The sequence below is a fragment of the Polyodon spathula genome, chromosome 6 (assembly GCF_017654505.1).
Source record: "Polyodon spathula isolate WHYD16114869_AA chromosome 6, ASM1765450v1, whole genome shotgun sequence".
Taxonomy (NCBI): Eukaryota; Metazoa; Chordata; class Actinopteri; order Acipenseriformes; family Polyodontidae; genus Polyodon; species Polyodon spathula.
The window spans coordinates 14,609,494-14,624,543 of NC_054539.1; the positions used below are offsets into that span (position 1 = coordinate 14,609,494).

General features: G+C 36.6%; 1 protein-coding gene and 1 non-coding gene across 4 annotated transcripts; one reads left to right on the forward strand and one right to left on the reverse strand.

Moving 5' to 3' along the window:
• The first annotated feature begins 4,429 nt into the window (after positions 1–4,429).
• LOC121316888 (transmembrane protein 178A-like) lies at positions 4,430–14,463 on the forward strand. Of its 3 annotated transcripts, none has more exons than XM_041252185.1 (5): positions 5,162–5,244; positions 6,457–6,630; positions 7,115–7,228; positions 10,220–10,357; positions 13,547–14,463. In XM_041252185.1, the coding sequence occupies exons 2-5, from the start codon at positions 6,492–6,494 to the stop codon at positions 13,786–13,788; spliced, it is 633 nt and encodes a 210-aa protein (XP_041108119.1). In that variant the 5' UTR covers positions 5,162–5,244; positions 6,457–6,491; the 3' UTR covers positions 13,789–14,463. The 3 variants fall into 3 exon arrangements, with proteins under 3 accessions (XP_041108118.1, XP_041108119.1, XP_041108120.1); XM_041252186.1 differs by lacking the exon at positions 5,162–5,244 and adding an exon at positions 5,313–6,033; XM_041252184.1 differs by lacking the exon at positions 6,457–6,630 and having other exon boundaries at positions 4,430–5,244.
• On the reverse strand, positions 7,741–7,856 carry LOC121317756. Its single transcript, XR_005950522.1, has one exon. It is a non-coding gene; the product is annotated as a U5 spliceosomal RNA (small nuclear RNA).
• Positions 14,464–15,050: the final 587 nt, after the last annotated feature.

Here is a 15,050-nt window from a genome sequence, read left to right on the forward strand (position 1 = left end):
GAAAACAATAAATTATAAGCCTAACATAATGGGTTTATTATTGTGTGTGTGTGTGTGTGTGTGTGTGTGTGTGTGTTATAGTCCAAGTTACTTTATACCTACTCTTTTTGTGAAACGTTTAACTTAAAATATTTAGTTTATCCGTAACATTTTTGAAATGTGGTGATCCAAGACCAGGTGAATTTTTTAAATAGTAAATCTAAACCAATCAATCGCTAGAAGATATGGGCTGAAAAATATGTGTGTGTGGGTGTGTGTGGGCATGTTTAACACCCATGCTGTGGTCTCCAGGATCTCTGTCTCATAGTAACGGAGTAACCAAAATAGCCTGTTGCAGAATTTTGGTTAAAGATCGACAATTGCATTGTTGTGACAGATAATCCTTTAATTTTGCAAGAAAAGTGGTTTACTTTTACAATGTCAGGCACTGGTCACAGGCAGTTGGAAGAATGAGTTGCACTGTTTTTAAACTGGTCATGCTAGTTCATGAGTCTGTAACACTGGCAGAGGAGCTGAATGTGCTGTTCAAGAAAAGACAATGAAATGCTCCTCCCTTTTACTGCAACTCTGTAAGTTCAGTCAGCTGCTGTCTAAACTTAAATTAATCTATTTGTTGTAACCCTGTATTGGGGTTGTGTACACCAGCTACATACCCAGTAAATAAGTGTTCAAATTCCCAACTCCAGCTCTCAGGCTAATTCAAAGACGATTTTATCTTTAAGTATACATAACTAACCTGCAATAGATATGCACACACATTCTCTCTCTCTCTCTCTCTCTCTCTCGCTCTCTCTATTTATTTCTGACAAGTCAGTTAAATCTCCACAGTGTAGCACAGTCGTTTTGGGGGAATGGGCTGGGTTAGGTCACCTCATTGCATTTCTATGACCCCTGCTAGTCAAGCGCCCAACAAGTCCAGATGGAGGTTTCTAAGGCTGGGACCTTGCCTCTGGGGTTCACTAGCTTTTTATATTCCGTTCTCTTTTGGTCTGGTAAGTTAAAGTAATTCTGCACAAAAATGCCATTTTCCTCTTTGGCTCCAGATCACACTTTTTACAACATGGTACAGCCTTCGACTTGACATTTTGCAGCATTTCATGGAATTACTGTATCACACATCACAAACATCATACTATATTCATGGAATTACTGTATCACACATCACAAACATCATACTATATTCATGGAATTACTGTATCACACATCACAAACATCATACTATATATCACTGTACTACTAATTTTATATTATAATATTGCAAGGGAGAGGACCAGATAAATACCAGTACACTAGTTTAAAAACTGTAAATAGCAGCAATTACATTGGCTACTCCAATTACAAGTATGTGGCTGTTGGCACTAAGCAGAATTCATCAAAACAAACACAGGTGGTATGAACAGCCCCTGCATTGTTTTCCCTAAGGATCTTGCTCCATGATTATAAATCATTGTCATACTTGTCCAGCTAAGTATCTGAAGTATCGGTTTAATGCATTTTTAGATAATTATATTAACTGTGTAGAAAAGTTAGGCAGAAGTACACTATTGCACAAGTACTTGGAATACATCAAGGACATTTTGGACTCATCAATTTAAATAATGACTTATGATTAATGCATGCTAGGCCAACACATGATAAAGAACAACAACTACTTTGAAAAAGAGATTTAAAGATGTACAGTATTTGGTCAAACTTAGGTTTTAGATTTAGAAGCTTTAGATTTGGCACATTATTTCTGATTGAGTCTGATTGAGCAATAATGGTATTCTTTTATCTCATCACTGTTTTGTCACTCAGTGTAAACTGTGTGGTTGCAATGCTAATATTTAGGTTATGGGATGGAAGTGCACTGCTGGTAATTCTGTGCTGTCCATACGTCAAGTTTATTAAGGAATGGTTTAGTCTAGTGTTTACAGCCTAACCCTAAAGTTACTGCTAAAAACAAAATGAGAATAATTTGATATTTTACAGTAGTGGCTTCAACTAACTGTATGCCACAGTCATTTTTCAGTTTACTCTTCTTTTATTTCAGTTTCAAATTAAAATAAGTTACTATGCATTCATACATCTTAAAAGTAACACAAGAGTTGAGGAAGCCAATCAGCATTCTCTGTGATTAGAATGGGGTGCTCTTCCAGTTAAACAGAACAAAACACTATTTATTTATTTATTTATTTTTACAAACAATATACTGATCCACATTAAAACGTAATTTATTTTCAAGTATGCTATAGACATATTGCAGTGACAGTAAGATCTTTCAACGTAATTTAGTAATAAATACATTAAAATAACTATTTAAAAAGTACTATTAATTAAATACAACACATTTAACTCAATATAACCTTGACTACTGCAACTTTGAAACTGATCTTACACAATATAGCTTTATATTTAATTATTTAGTATCACGTATATAAAAAGGCAATATCATAAGAATACATACAGTATATCATTTAAAATCAATACAATGCATTTATGTCTATATACAGTGCCTATAGAAAGTCTACATACCTTTGAGCTTTTTTCACATTTGGTTGTGTCAGTGCCTCAGAGTTTCATGCATTTAAATGAGGATTTTTTCCACTTATCTATACATCATACTCCACACTGTTAAGGGGAAAAAAAGGTTTTATTGAGAAAAAAATAATATATTAAAATTACAAAACTGAAAGATCATAATTGGATAAATCTCCACCCCCCTGAATTAATACTTGGTGGAATTGACAACAGAACTGATAGAAGGCACAGGTGTCGTTGTCCATCCATCAACAGTCCAAAGCACCTTTGACCACTGTTCCATAGTCCAATATCTGTGTTCTTGTACATATTTTAGCCTTTTAGTCTTATTTTTTACTTTACTTCTTAACAGAAGTATTCTTACTGCAACACATCCTTTAAGTCCTGATTTCAAGAGTGACCTTCATACTGTTGATTTGATGGACAACGACACCCGTGCCTTCTGCCAGTTCTGTTGTCAATTCAATGCTTGTCTTCTTTCTATCCCTTAAGGATATTATCTTCAAGTATTGCTCATCCTTGTTAGACAGCTTTTTGGCTGGACTGCAAATTATTAGACCAGACTAAATAAAGGACGTTGAAGTATTATGTTACCCAGGGAGGGAGATTGTCACTTTGATGTCGGATAATTGATACGGCGAGGGTGCTCTGAGATTATGATAAAAAAAAAAAAACTAAAATAATCTCAGAGTTTTATTTGTAATGTGCATTTTCCTTACATTACAGATAACACAACAACAGTGAAGGTGTGCTTTTGTATTAGTTTGTTCTTTTCCCTTCATGGGGGGTATGATACAAATCTGTAAAGACATTTCAAATATTCATATTAGGTTTTAAATATGTACGCCTGGAGAAAAATAAATCAGTCTAATAATGATAGCTAAAACCAGCATAAAACACCAAACTGGAGACGGACAATTTGGTAGGTAAAAGCAGCATTCAAAATAAGTACCAGGAATAATAAATTCAATATTAACCTTACTGACACAAAAGGTTCTAACAGGTGAGACAGTTGAATTTGCACATCCACTCCAATGCAATTCAGTACAAGAACAGGTTAAAACATATTATTACACAGCAACGCAATCTTCATAATATGACATTGCCTTCTCCGTCTTGGACAGAAACTCAACTCTCCAATTCCAGTCCTTCTGTAGCGAGTGTCCTTAAAGAGAGCCACAGACGGTTATGTTTCTGTAGCATCCCAGGGGCTGATGCTTAAACTGTTTTCATAGAGTCTTACTTCCAGGGCTCATGCAGTACCCTTTTAACATGCTGACTGAAGCCTGCAGTAGTACGGTCACTGTGGAGTACAGTACAGAGTGCAAGCAGAAATAAATACATACCTTAAATCTACAGAGTCACACAATTATAATAAAATGAATAAAGGAATAAATAGGATCTAGTGGTGACTGCTGTTTACTACATCTTCCATAGTTTAGCCGTATGTGCTCCCTACTTCATCAAAATACAGATTGCTGGCTGTCCAGTTTGTTTACATTTCCTAAAGGCATTTTAAGTTGCAGGGACAAAATCGCCTTCCCACCTTCAGACCTGTCACTTTGTTGCTCTGTGTACTTAATAACTACCTGTAGATTATATATATATATATATATATATATATATATATATATATATATATATATATATATATATATATATATATATATATATATATATATATATATATATAGACACACACACACACACCTGAGAGCAGCATTTAACACGGAGTGATTACATTACGTTAATTGGGTTTGCATACACATACCCATAACAATGCATTACTTCATATTTACGTTTTTAGACATTTTTGACAGCATGATTTTGCTCATCTTTATGACACACCTACCGCGCCAAAAGTGAAAAAAGAGATATGACCGGAGAAATTAATTCAGTCTCTACTCTCACTGTACTAGGTACTATTGATCTGTGAGGTGCTGAAGGATCAAACACAATTTCTAGCGGCTTGCTATGCGAGGCGATGGAAGAGAGAGAGCTACAGCTGCCAGTATATTCACTCGGACTGTCGCAAAGTCCAGTGAAGTAGCATCCAATTCAAGATTTCTGTACTTTGTTAACTGATACATACATGCTGCGGGTCTGGAGTTACATCAACGCACATTGTCCAAGCGACTTGGCACCACAGTGGGAGGTCGTGAGCAAATGACAAAGGAGATCACATCACCCATGTACATTTAGGGAACATCATCCAGCAGGGGGTCTTGGTTATTAGAGCAACTGAGGCTGAAAGGCAAAACGTGCTGCTGTCCCCTTGACTGTAAGAGCCAATGCAGCACTAATGAGCGAATATGGAGAAACAGGCTCTAATAACGGCAATCAGCTTGTCAATGAGCCTCTGTTCTTTGATATTGCTGAGTACCTCTATATTCACTGACCACTGGTATGAGACCGACACCAGGAAGCACAAGGAGAACTGTCAGCACCACGGGAGCGAATCCAACGATCAAAAGAGCCGGGTGATGCCCATGTATCACCTGCCTCTCAGGGACAGCAATAACCCGCAGAGGAATGTGGGCTTCCTAAACCCACTGCCCGCAGGGAGCATGGAGGACGATCTGCTGGAAAACTGGAGGTCACTGTTAGGACTGGGAGTTCTGGAATCTGAATGTGGACGTCCATTGTTCTCAACCTATGCTGGACTGTGGAGGAAATGTTATTATCTTGGCATTGACCGTGATATCGATAATCTAATTTCGAAAGGTAAGAAGGCTATTCATTTGTATTCGGCTGTACATGGGGAGAAAAATAAAATAAACTCTACTGGCAACAGATCTGTATGTGTAGGTATGTTTCAGTTTGAGAATACTGATGGAGTAACTCCATATCTCGAGTTTGTCGGTATAGGCTATAAATCTCAATAATATTAATTCACGGATTGAGGTTTCCGATTCAGACTTTATCACGGAGGGGTCTTAATCAAAAATGCCTGATCAATCTCGGTTTTTCTAGCATTTTATGTTGTCAGAATTGCACTGCTCATTTATTTGAACTAAAACTACTGGACTCTAACATATTACACCCGATTGACAATTTGTGTTAGTTTTGTTTATTAGAACCAGAGCTGTTTCACACATGCGATGCTGTAAACAGCAATTTGCTGTGTTAGCTACCGATTTGTAAAATGTTCCCTTCCAACACTGTTATCGCCTGCCGGTTATATGAAATCAGCTAGTTCTGTATGACAGCAAATTAGAAAAGCATACCACACTTACCATCATATATCTGGATTCTTACACGTATGTAATGTCAAGAATTATTGCACTTCGTGATGTCATTGTGTATTTGCTTATACAGTAAACGAAACAATCCTGCTTTTTTTTTTCAGGTGCAACAACTATCCGTCATCATTCATTTTTATTATTCTAATGACTGATCAATAAAGCAACTCAAAAACGGTCCTTTCTTTTAAAGTTAACCTCTTGCAGGAGGAAGTTAGATATTGAAATGAAAGGACAGCGACTCTTTTGCTACTGCACAGTGTTCTAATAGGTAAACTGTACTTTACTGATTGGTCACTAATTAGATAAATATTATACTTTAAATATAGGTTTGCATGAAACAAACAAGAATATACTATATTATATATTTTCGATACATTAACACCTTAAGTTAAATGTCACCTTAACTTTTCTCTTAAGTGTTTAAGGATGTTGCAGAAAGCAACTTATCACATTTATTGCCCTATATAAGACCATGGATACCACTCTGGGATCCATAGACAGTGATACTAGGAATTGGTCAGTTTCATTTTTTGCCATTTCAGCCCCATTCATGTATTATAGTAGCCGTCGTGGCCACAAAGTGGAGTCAGAATTGTATTACCTTAGATCTGTGAAATGTGGATTAAGCAAAACTTCTACTTAAAACAAGAAAACATTTCACAATGCCAAAATTGCTTTGCTGTCTTTTCAGCTCAGCTTTAAGACTATGTGAATCTTTGATTCAAGATGACGCAGCGCCCACATCTTGCTGTACAGTGGCAGCATCGATCAGACATTGACACAGCTGCCGTCGCACTCCATACCTTATTAATGGAACTCAGTGGTTTTCTATTGAACTTGACAAATGAAAGGAGTGATAACCAAGGTTTTAAAATAATTTTTCTTCTCTCTTATTTGTTCAATAGAAATTGTATATTAAATTACAAATATTTTGTACAAGATGGGATGACACAGGCAGTGAAAGAGTGCTCATACATATTGCTCTTCTTCTAGAAGCAACATCACCACATCGTATAAGGTTAAGCTTCTGTTAATCGTTTAGACCTGCCCCCCCACCTCCCCCCCCCCCCAAAAAATATATTTCCCTAGATACGTGTTCCACAAGAAATCTAGATTAAAGTATTTGATTGTAACTGTCTGAATGTGTGCCATCTTGTGGCCATTTGTTATACTGCAGTTGTTGGAATAAATTTAGATACTGTATTACAACAGTAAAGAAAACAATTCCCGGATTTAGATGTCAGAAACCCTGCGTGATATTAAGCCTTTTGTTTCCCCATAATACTAATTTATGAATGTCTTTTGGGGAATTAAGAAATTGCATCACTATGTTTCCTCATTTTACCTAGGTACTGCGCAGCAATGCACATCCGTGAAGTACCATTTCTCACAACCTCTTCGCTTAAGAAACATTCCCTTTAATTTGACCAGAATTATTCAACAGGATGAGTGGCACCTCTTGCGTAAGTACATTCTAAAACCAGTTCTATGATATCTGTATAATGTTTATCTATGTATTGTATTTATACACAGTACTAGCAGCAAGTTTAATAATGATCCAGTACAGTGGTTCCCAAGCCGGTCCCGAGGATCCACTGTATCTGCTGGTTTTCATTCCAACTGAGCTCTTAATTTCTTAAGGACCCTTAATTGAACTGATAATTTGCGTAATTAGACATTTATAATTATTTTGAGCGCTTAACAGTTGCATATTTCAAGTTAGATATACCATTTTATAAGTAAAATTTTGCAACTGTTTAAGGTGTTTAAACAAACTTCCATTTCAATTAAAAGCTATGTCGGAATAAGACAACAGACACACAGTGTTCACGAAGACCAGACTGTAAATCACTAGCGTAATCCATCATAATTTGCTCAGCTCTCGTTACACATTTCACACAGAACAACAAATCGAAAGAATAAACACACCTTACACAAAACAACTGCTTTTAAATCTATTTTCACAAGCATAGGAAGCCCCGCGTTACACAGGGAATCAAAAAATTAGTTGAAACTCATAAATGTTCCTCTCCACGGAAATCTTTAGTAAAAGGCGAAAGATTTATACGATTTGAAGAGAAACCAGAGTATACCCTCCACGCCGCTCAACTGCGATCCCTATGCCACTAGTCACTTACAAAAGTTGTGGTGACTAAGAAAAACACATCAAAAGCAGTTCACCCTGCGTACGATTTTCTTTGTCGATTTTCATTTACACGGTACTGCATTCAGTAAAAACAACTTTCTGATTTAAACTGTCGTATTTGGTAAAGAACTACGACCATGTTTTGCAGAGCATTGTGGGTATGCAAATTTCGTAGGGCGCATGTATCCAGGAAGTTGAACTTTGTGACAGGAATGACGCGGAAAGCTTTGGGGTAGTGAAGTGCGTTTGAGCAGATTTTTGGAATCGGTTCCGAACCGGGTATTTCGATTCCGATTCCGATTCCGGACGGAGTGTCGGTACATATAAAATATAAAATCGTCCTGTATAATTAAAGTTAACAAAATAATCAATACTCTCCAATTTGCACAATGACAGTCTTAACAGTGAACCATTGTGTGCTTTTATATGAGCTGCCTTTATTGCAAATTCCACAAAACTTACAATTAAAACATATTTAAAGACATAGTATGTTGAAACAGGTCAGTGTTCATGTTAGCATCCCAAACAGAAAGACCACATCGGCTTGGGGTTAAATTACATTACATAGACGAAATCTTGTTGTTTGGCTGGTGTTGTTTTGCGAATGATCCCATCCAGGTGCAGAGAATTCACTTTACCCGATCTGAAGATCTGATTATCCCTTCATGTCAAAGAGAGACTAGTTTGAATTACCTGTCTGAGTGTTCATCCCTTCATATACAAGAGAGACTGAACTATTCTCAAGGGAAATAATAATAATAATAATAAAATAATAATAATAATAATAATAATAATAATAAGTAAATATTCCTTAAAAAACTTTGAAATTACGACAATATTATGTAACGCTCCTTTTCTGGGCGAAAGTGTCAATTACAGTTATTAAATTTAGTTTTTTGACAGAAATGTATTTTTTTTTTAATAATCAGTTTTATTAAAAACATAAGAGTACACATTGGAACCAGATCCCTGATTTGTATCCGGTTCCTCAGTTCCAAAGCAGGAACCGGTTTGCACATCTTAACTTTAGTGCAAGATCTCTCATTGACCCCATCCTAGAAGTCATAGATTTGTTTGTTTTAGTTTTTTTTTTTCACTCTGGAAAGCATCTAACCCTGTATGTGCTATTTATTTATTTTTGGCCAAAGGCATCTATTCCAAGATTAATACAAATTAAAAACACATGTTTACACAACTAAATACATAATGAGCAGCCCTGAAACATTTGCCGCACACAACAATGTGATGCAACCCAAAACCATGTAGAATGCGAAGATCAGGAAACCCTGTGTGCTCCTTCGAGTCCCCAGACATAGCTGTCTACTGTTCATTCTACCTTTAAACACTCCCACAACTTTACAAGTTAGGAATCAAATTGATTGAAACCCAAACGTTCTTCTGCATGCAAATCTTTAAGAAAATGCAATAGATTTTTATGAATTTAAGAAAAAAATATAACATCATGTCTTTAAAAAAATGCCTAAGCATACAAATCCGTTGATCTTTGAAGTAAACCCTACATATGCAGGACACACAAAAAAATGAGTGAAAACACTGGAATGGACCCAGATAAATAAACAAACCAAAACATTTTGAACGATGCAGACTATTTTTAACACTCACAAAATTACTAGAATGACATTATTTTACACAGCAATCCCCTCTTTAGACAGCATGTTATTTCCCATGGTTCAAAGGTGGCATCTTTTAAATTCTCTGTGTGGAAATATTGCAAAGACAGCCAGGGACCTAATGCTCTACATTGCAGTTTACACCAGAATGTTATACTACTGACATTGTTCAATTTAATCAGACACTTGTACATTAGGTTTTCAATGAAGCATGAATTCCTCAGCAGGCGTCATTACTAAAGTAAAATATTCAACATTATTTTAAAATGCCTTATACATTTAACCCTTAAGTGGCTATCCTTTTTAATATGTCGTTGCCATTAATATGACGTCCACTGCTGCACCACATTTAGATTAATAATGAAAAATAAATGTTTTAAAATGACTTCCGTAACGGCATGCAGTACAGGATATAAATGAATTCTCCTGTTGTGAAATGGGGAATGACTGTGGATCCCGTAAACAGAAAGACTATAAATAGATACCTTATACTACATCTCATTCTTATACAGATGAAGTGATCACTGATCTAGACTTATTCACCTGCAAACAAGGGCAAGTCATCACTCATAATAGCATTTGAAAGTCATAAATAATGGCAGTTGATAACTATGCAATAACACGTTAAAGGAATTCCCACTACAGTGTCAGTACAGTATTTCCATGTTGCGCCCCAGATCTGCGAAGAATCACTGCTGGGTTTCTTGGCATGGCTGCTGCTGTATTGCTCTGCGGGTGCATCGTGGCAATTGTCAGCTTCTTCTGGGAAGAAAGCCTCACCCAGCACGTGTCTGGGCTCCTCTTCCTCATGGCAGGTTGGTACCTTTGATGTGCTACTACAGGAACTAGCAGACCTACTCTCATATTCTAGAGCAGGGCTACTCAACCCCGGTCCTGGAGGGCTGCTGTCCCTTCTGGTTTTTGTTCTAACTGTACACTAAATTGATTAATTGGACCAATTACGCTTCTACGAAGCATTTAATTGGTCCAGTTAAGTAATTTAGGGTACAGTTGGAATAAAAGCCAAGACTGACAGCGGTCCTCCGGGACCAGGTTTGAGTAGTCTTGTTCTAGGGCAGGGCTTCTCAAACTCGATCCTGGGGACCCCCTGTGGCTGCTGGTTTTCGTTTCAACCAAGTTCTCAATTACTTAACTATATCCTTAATTGAACTGATAATTTGCTTAATTAGACCTTTTTACTTGTTTCCAGCTCTTAACAGTTGCAGTTCAAGTTACTTATCAAATGTTATAGCTACCATGAAATATGCAATTGTTCAAGTGCTGAAAACAAGTAAAAAGGTCTAATGAAGCAAATTATCAGTTCAATTAAGGGTATAGTTAAGCAATTGAGAGCTCGGTTGGAACGAAAAGCAGCAGCCACAGGGGGTCCCCAGGACCAAGTTTGAGAAGCCCTGTTCTAGGGGGAACATTTGTGATTTATAAAATGGGTCTTTTAAATACTCTATCCTGATTGATCAAAACAGGTCACAGGGGTGTGTGAATATTACAGCATATTTACATGGGTTGAAACATTTTTTTCAAAAAGGGGTGGATCACTTTTAAGATATCCATACGCCACATCAATTTTGAAAACAAAAAACGTAGCCATGTTTAAATTCACAATAAAGATGACTGACGAGTGAGGAATATCAATTTTGATCTTTCGGGAAACCAAACTCTAGATGAGATTTTGGATGAGTCTGTGAATCAGACACCAACACTTGTTAAAGTACAAGCTACTGTACATAATCAGATATTAAAAATCCACCAAGGAGTTCCGTGACATCACAGGATGAGACCACACGCCGAGTCCTCATGTCACAGAACTTTGAGACAGGATGGCGAGATCGGAGATGGTTTTCCTTATAGTGTTGGTATTTTGCTGCTGTGCTACAAAGTTCTACCTTTCTGACACAATGGTAAATCGTATTTATTTATTTTTTAAAAAAAACAAAAAAGCTTTCTATTTGAAAGTTGCCTACTTGAACTTTCAAAGCACTTTGAAACTGTTAGATAATTTAAAAAAGTTTTTAAAAAATGTTCATTCCATTTACGTCAGATATGTCGCCATAATAAGGATTACAGGATACTACTGACAAGCTTGTAATCAGAGAATTGAGAATAGGGTTTTATAGGGAAATATCAGTTACACTTGTATAATAAGAATCTTCCCCGACTCTGTCACCTGACACTACCGCAGGTCATGTGAGAGAGGTTTGTTTTGATGGGCAACTAAATATGACCAAAGGTGACAAAGAAGGTCTGCGTGATTGTCCAGCTGCACTTCCTCAGAAAACGACAGCAATGAATGAATGAAATGTTGCTCGAAATCGCTTGCTGCAGCGCCACCTACTGTTCAGAATGAACATCTAAGAAAAGGGCATGTAAATCTTCAAAGCTGCAATTTCAATGGCAGTGTTCAATTTAACATATATTAAACAGTGCTTCTTGTTTTTAATAAGTTCAATGTTTATTACAAGAAAATTATAATAATATATTTTTTTTAATGAATACTATTTTTTAGGTTAGAGGTGGAAGGATATTTAATAAAAATATTTTAATTTTTTAAGTATTATTATTTATTTAGTTACCCCATTTTATAAGCGCAATAAGGCACTTCAGGGTGTGAGATATACTCTAATATCCACACACCCCGGGCGGTTAAAACCACTTGGCTTCACCTCGTGATTTATCACATCTTTCTGACAAGCAGTGTCAGGTGACAGTGTTGGGGAAGATTAGTATTATTAATTTTTTGTAATCGTCCTGTGTTCCAGGAGTAGTGACTGGAGGTATCCATGCCAGATATGCGGTACCTTTTCCAGTGGCATCAAAGATTTTGTTTGTATTTTGAAATAGTCGGACAGTGCCATAAAAAGGACACCTGATGCCCAGGCAATGGATTCTGTATATTTTTGTCCTTTTCTTTTTCTATGTCTAGAAGCTGTGCTTTGAAAGCCATGCTTTGGTAAGTTCGACGCCCTATTTGCAATATTTTTTGGTTAATCTCTCTGGGTTCCAGGGAAGTAGTGAATAAGTAGAGCTTGTTTGCTGTCACAATTCAGACTCATCCAAAATCCCATCTAGAGTTTGGTTTCCCAAAATCATCAAAATGGACCCTTTTCTAATTTTAACAGTCAAACAGTCATTGCGAATTTAAAACGTTGCAAAATAGTCTAATGTTTATTTTTCTTTCAAAATGATATATTAAATGTGGTTAGCGCCCAGTCATGCTTATTCAACTAACAGAAGCTGTCTGTGGGTTACGAGCTACAGGGCTTAGTCAGTTTTTCTTCCAAATTCTAGTGGTGTATGGATATCTACAAGCAATTCACCCCTTTTTGAAAAAAGTTTCAACCCGTGGGAATATGCTGTAATAGTCACACCCCCATGTGACCTGTTTAGACCAATCAGGATAGAATATTTAAAAGACCAATTTTATAATAGAGTATACGTCTCATTACATACAAACCACATGACTTGTCAGACAGACTAACAGTATTAGTTTATCTTGAACATAACTGGTAATTATGCAGGTTTTAAAGGTGTCATGCATGTTCAACAGACTCCAATTGTTGGATAAACGCCGTCAATGTATTAATGATATTTGTAAGAAAACCAGCTAGGTATCCCATAACAAAGGCATTAAAAGCACCAGACTCCAATCCATAGGGGATGTCGGTTCCGTAAATTTCGTGGCAATTAGGTTTCAGGAGACAATGTATTATACATCACACCCCCATGTGACCTTTGTCCGATCAGGAGAGTATTAGTTGTATCGTTGAACAGACAATTTTCAATATCAGAAGTATAACGTCTCAGTATCCACATTACAAAGAGTCCAATTATTTGATGACTCAATGCAATGACTTGTCGATGCACAGGATTAGGTATCCCATAACAAAGTGCCATTTTTAAAAGCACCTAATCCATTTATATATATATAATATCATATATTATATATATATATAAAATATATATATATCCGTATATATTTTCCTCAGGTATATTTAGCACAATTTCGTTGTGCACCTACGCAGCAAGCATCTCATACAACCTGTCCAGAAGCCCTTCTTTTATCTACGGTCTTCCCAGCAACGTGAAGCACGGCTACAGCTGGTCAATGTTCAGCGCCTGGTGCAGCCTGGGCCTGACTGTGACCTCGGGGTGCCTTTGTACCACGTACCCCTTCATCAGCAGGACCAAGCTTATACACTTGAAGACTGCCAGGGACTCTTCTGTGTGAAGGTTTATCAGGAGGACGGAATACAACAATATTCTGTTGTTTTTTTTAAGCAGTTATTTTCCAAAGCTATTTTTCTTTTTTTATGCTTTACCTAATGGACTTAAGTTCTACTTGAGCAGTCATCCCTGGGTCTGTTTTCAGCTTTATTTTTTCCAGGTATTCCATACTGCCATCTGTTGGTAAGAAGGAGTATTGTAAGTGCAACGGAAATGCATTGAATGGAAGATCCTCAAGGTTGGGCAGTTCTCAGTTGTACCTCCAGGTGGCACTCGATTGTGACCTTATTACTGTGTGTGACTAACAGACAACAAAACTGGCAGGCAGGCCTTACAAGTGACTGGGAATTACAGTTATGTTTCTCTAATTTTGGAGTTGAGCATAACAACCCTCCAGACTCCTGTTGGAGTATTATTTAACATTGTACTGAATAAAACAGAACAGAAATCTAAATGTGTTATTATCTAAGCAAATGTAATAAAAAATGTATTGTATTTCCTATTGGAAACAATGAAGACATACCCTACTGCTGTACAGCTTGTGTGGAAAGTGTGATATGTGTCTGATCTCTTGAATGCCTTATTGTTCTTGTGATCTGATCCAGTATTCCTTCAGTATGTGTACAGAATGAAACCTGTTGACGTTATGTTACTAAATAAAGTAACGTGACAAAATTGACATTTGTTTCTTGTACTTTATTCTACATTCCAGATGGGCTCAAGTAAACTAGTAATGTAGTATAACATATTAATGCAAACGTACTTACATGTATGTAATGGATTTAATTGGAAATAATCCAAGATGTTCTTTTTTATAAACATATAATAAACTTTACAGGACAATAGCTCAAACGGGTACAGTACATTCCTTCAGATTTGTTTTTGTTGAAGACACAAGGATATAAAATGCATCAAATGAGCACAGTGATTGGTGTTCACTTGTGCATAATGAAACCAAATATAATTGTATACTATATGTAATGCACCCTTTGGCATTAGCTGGGGCGAGCTACAGTATGATAATGGTTATAAGGGCAAAAGGACATTTCAATTGAAAAAGAAGCCCAGCAGTTCAATTTGGACCATATTTGCCTTTTTACATTTTAATACCGAGGTTTTCAATGTACAAGCGTTTGGTATTGATCTAAATACCCCGGTGCTTTAATGTGCTCTGTAGTTACTTCCTTTATCTGAATGAAAGGATCCTTCTGGGTTTTCCTTTTTTACCTCGAGATTCCAAACCAAGGTTTTAAAATACTTTTTTAC

What these genes read in the sequence shown, in the direction of transcription:
- LOC121316888 (XM_041252184.1), top strand. Translation starts at nt 4,833, where the DNA reads ATGGAGAAACAGGCTCTAATAACGGCAATCAGCTTGTCAATGAGCCTC. An exon ending in CGATAATCTAATTTCGAAAG is followed by an intron (nt 5,245 to 7,114) that starts GTAAGAAGGCTA and finishes CATTTTACCTAG; the next exon opens with GTACTGCGCAGCAATGCACA. An exon ending in GCTCCTCTTCCTCATGGCAG is followed by an intron (nt 10,358 to 13,546) that starts GTTGGTACCTTT and finishes TATTTTCCTCAG; the next exon opens with GTATATTTAGCACAATTTCG.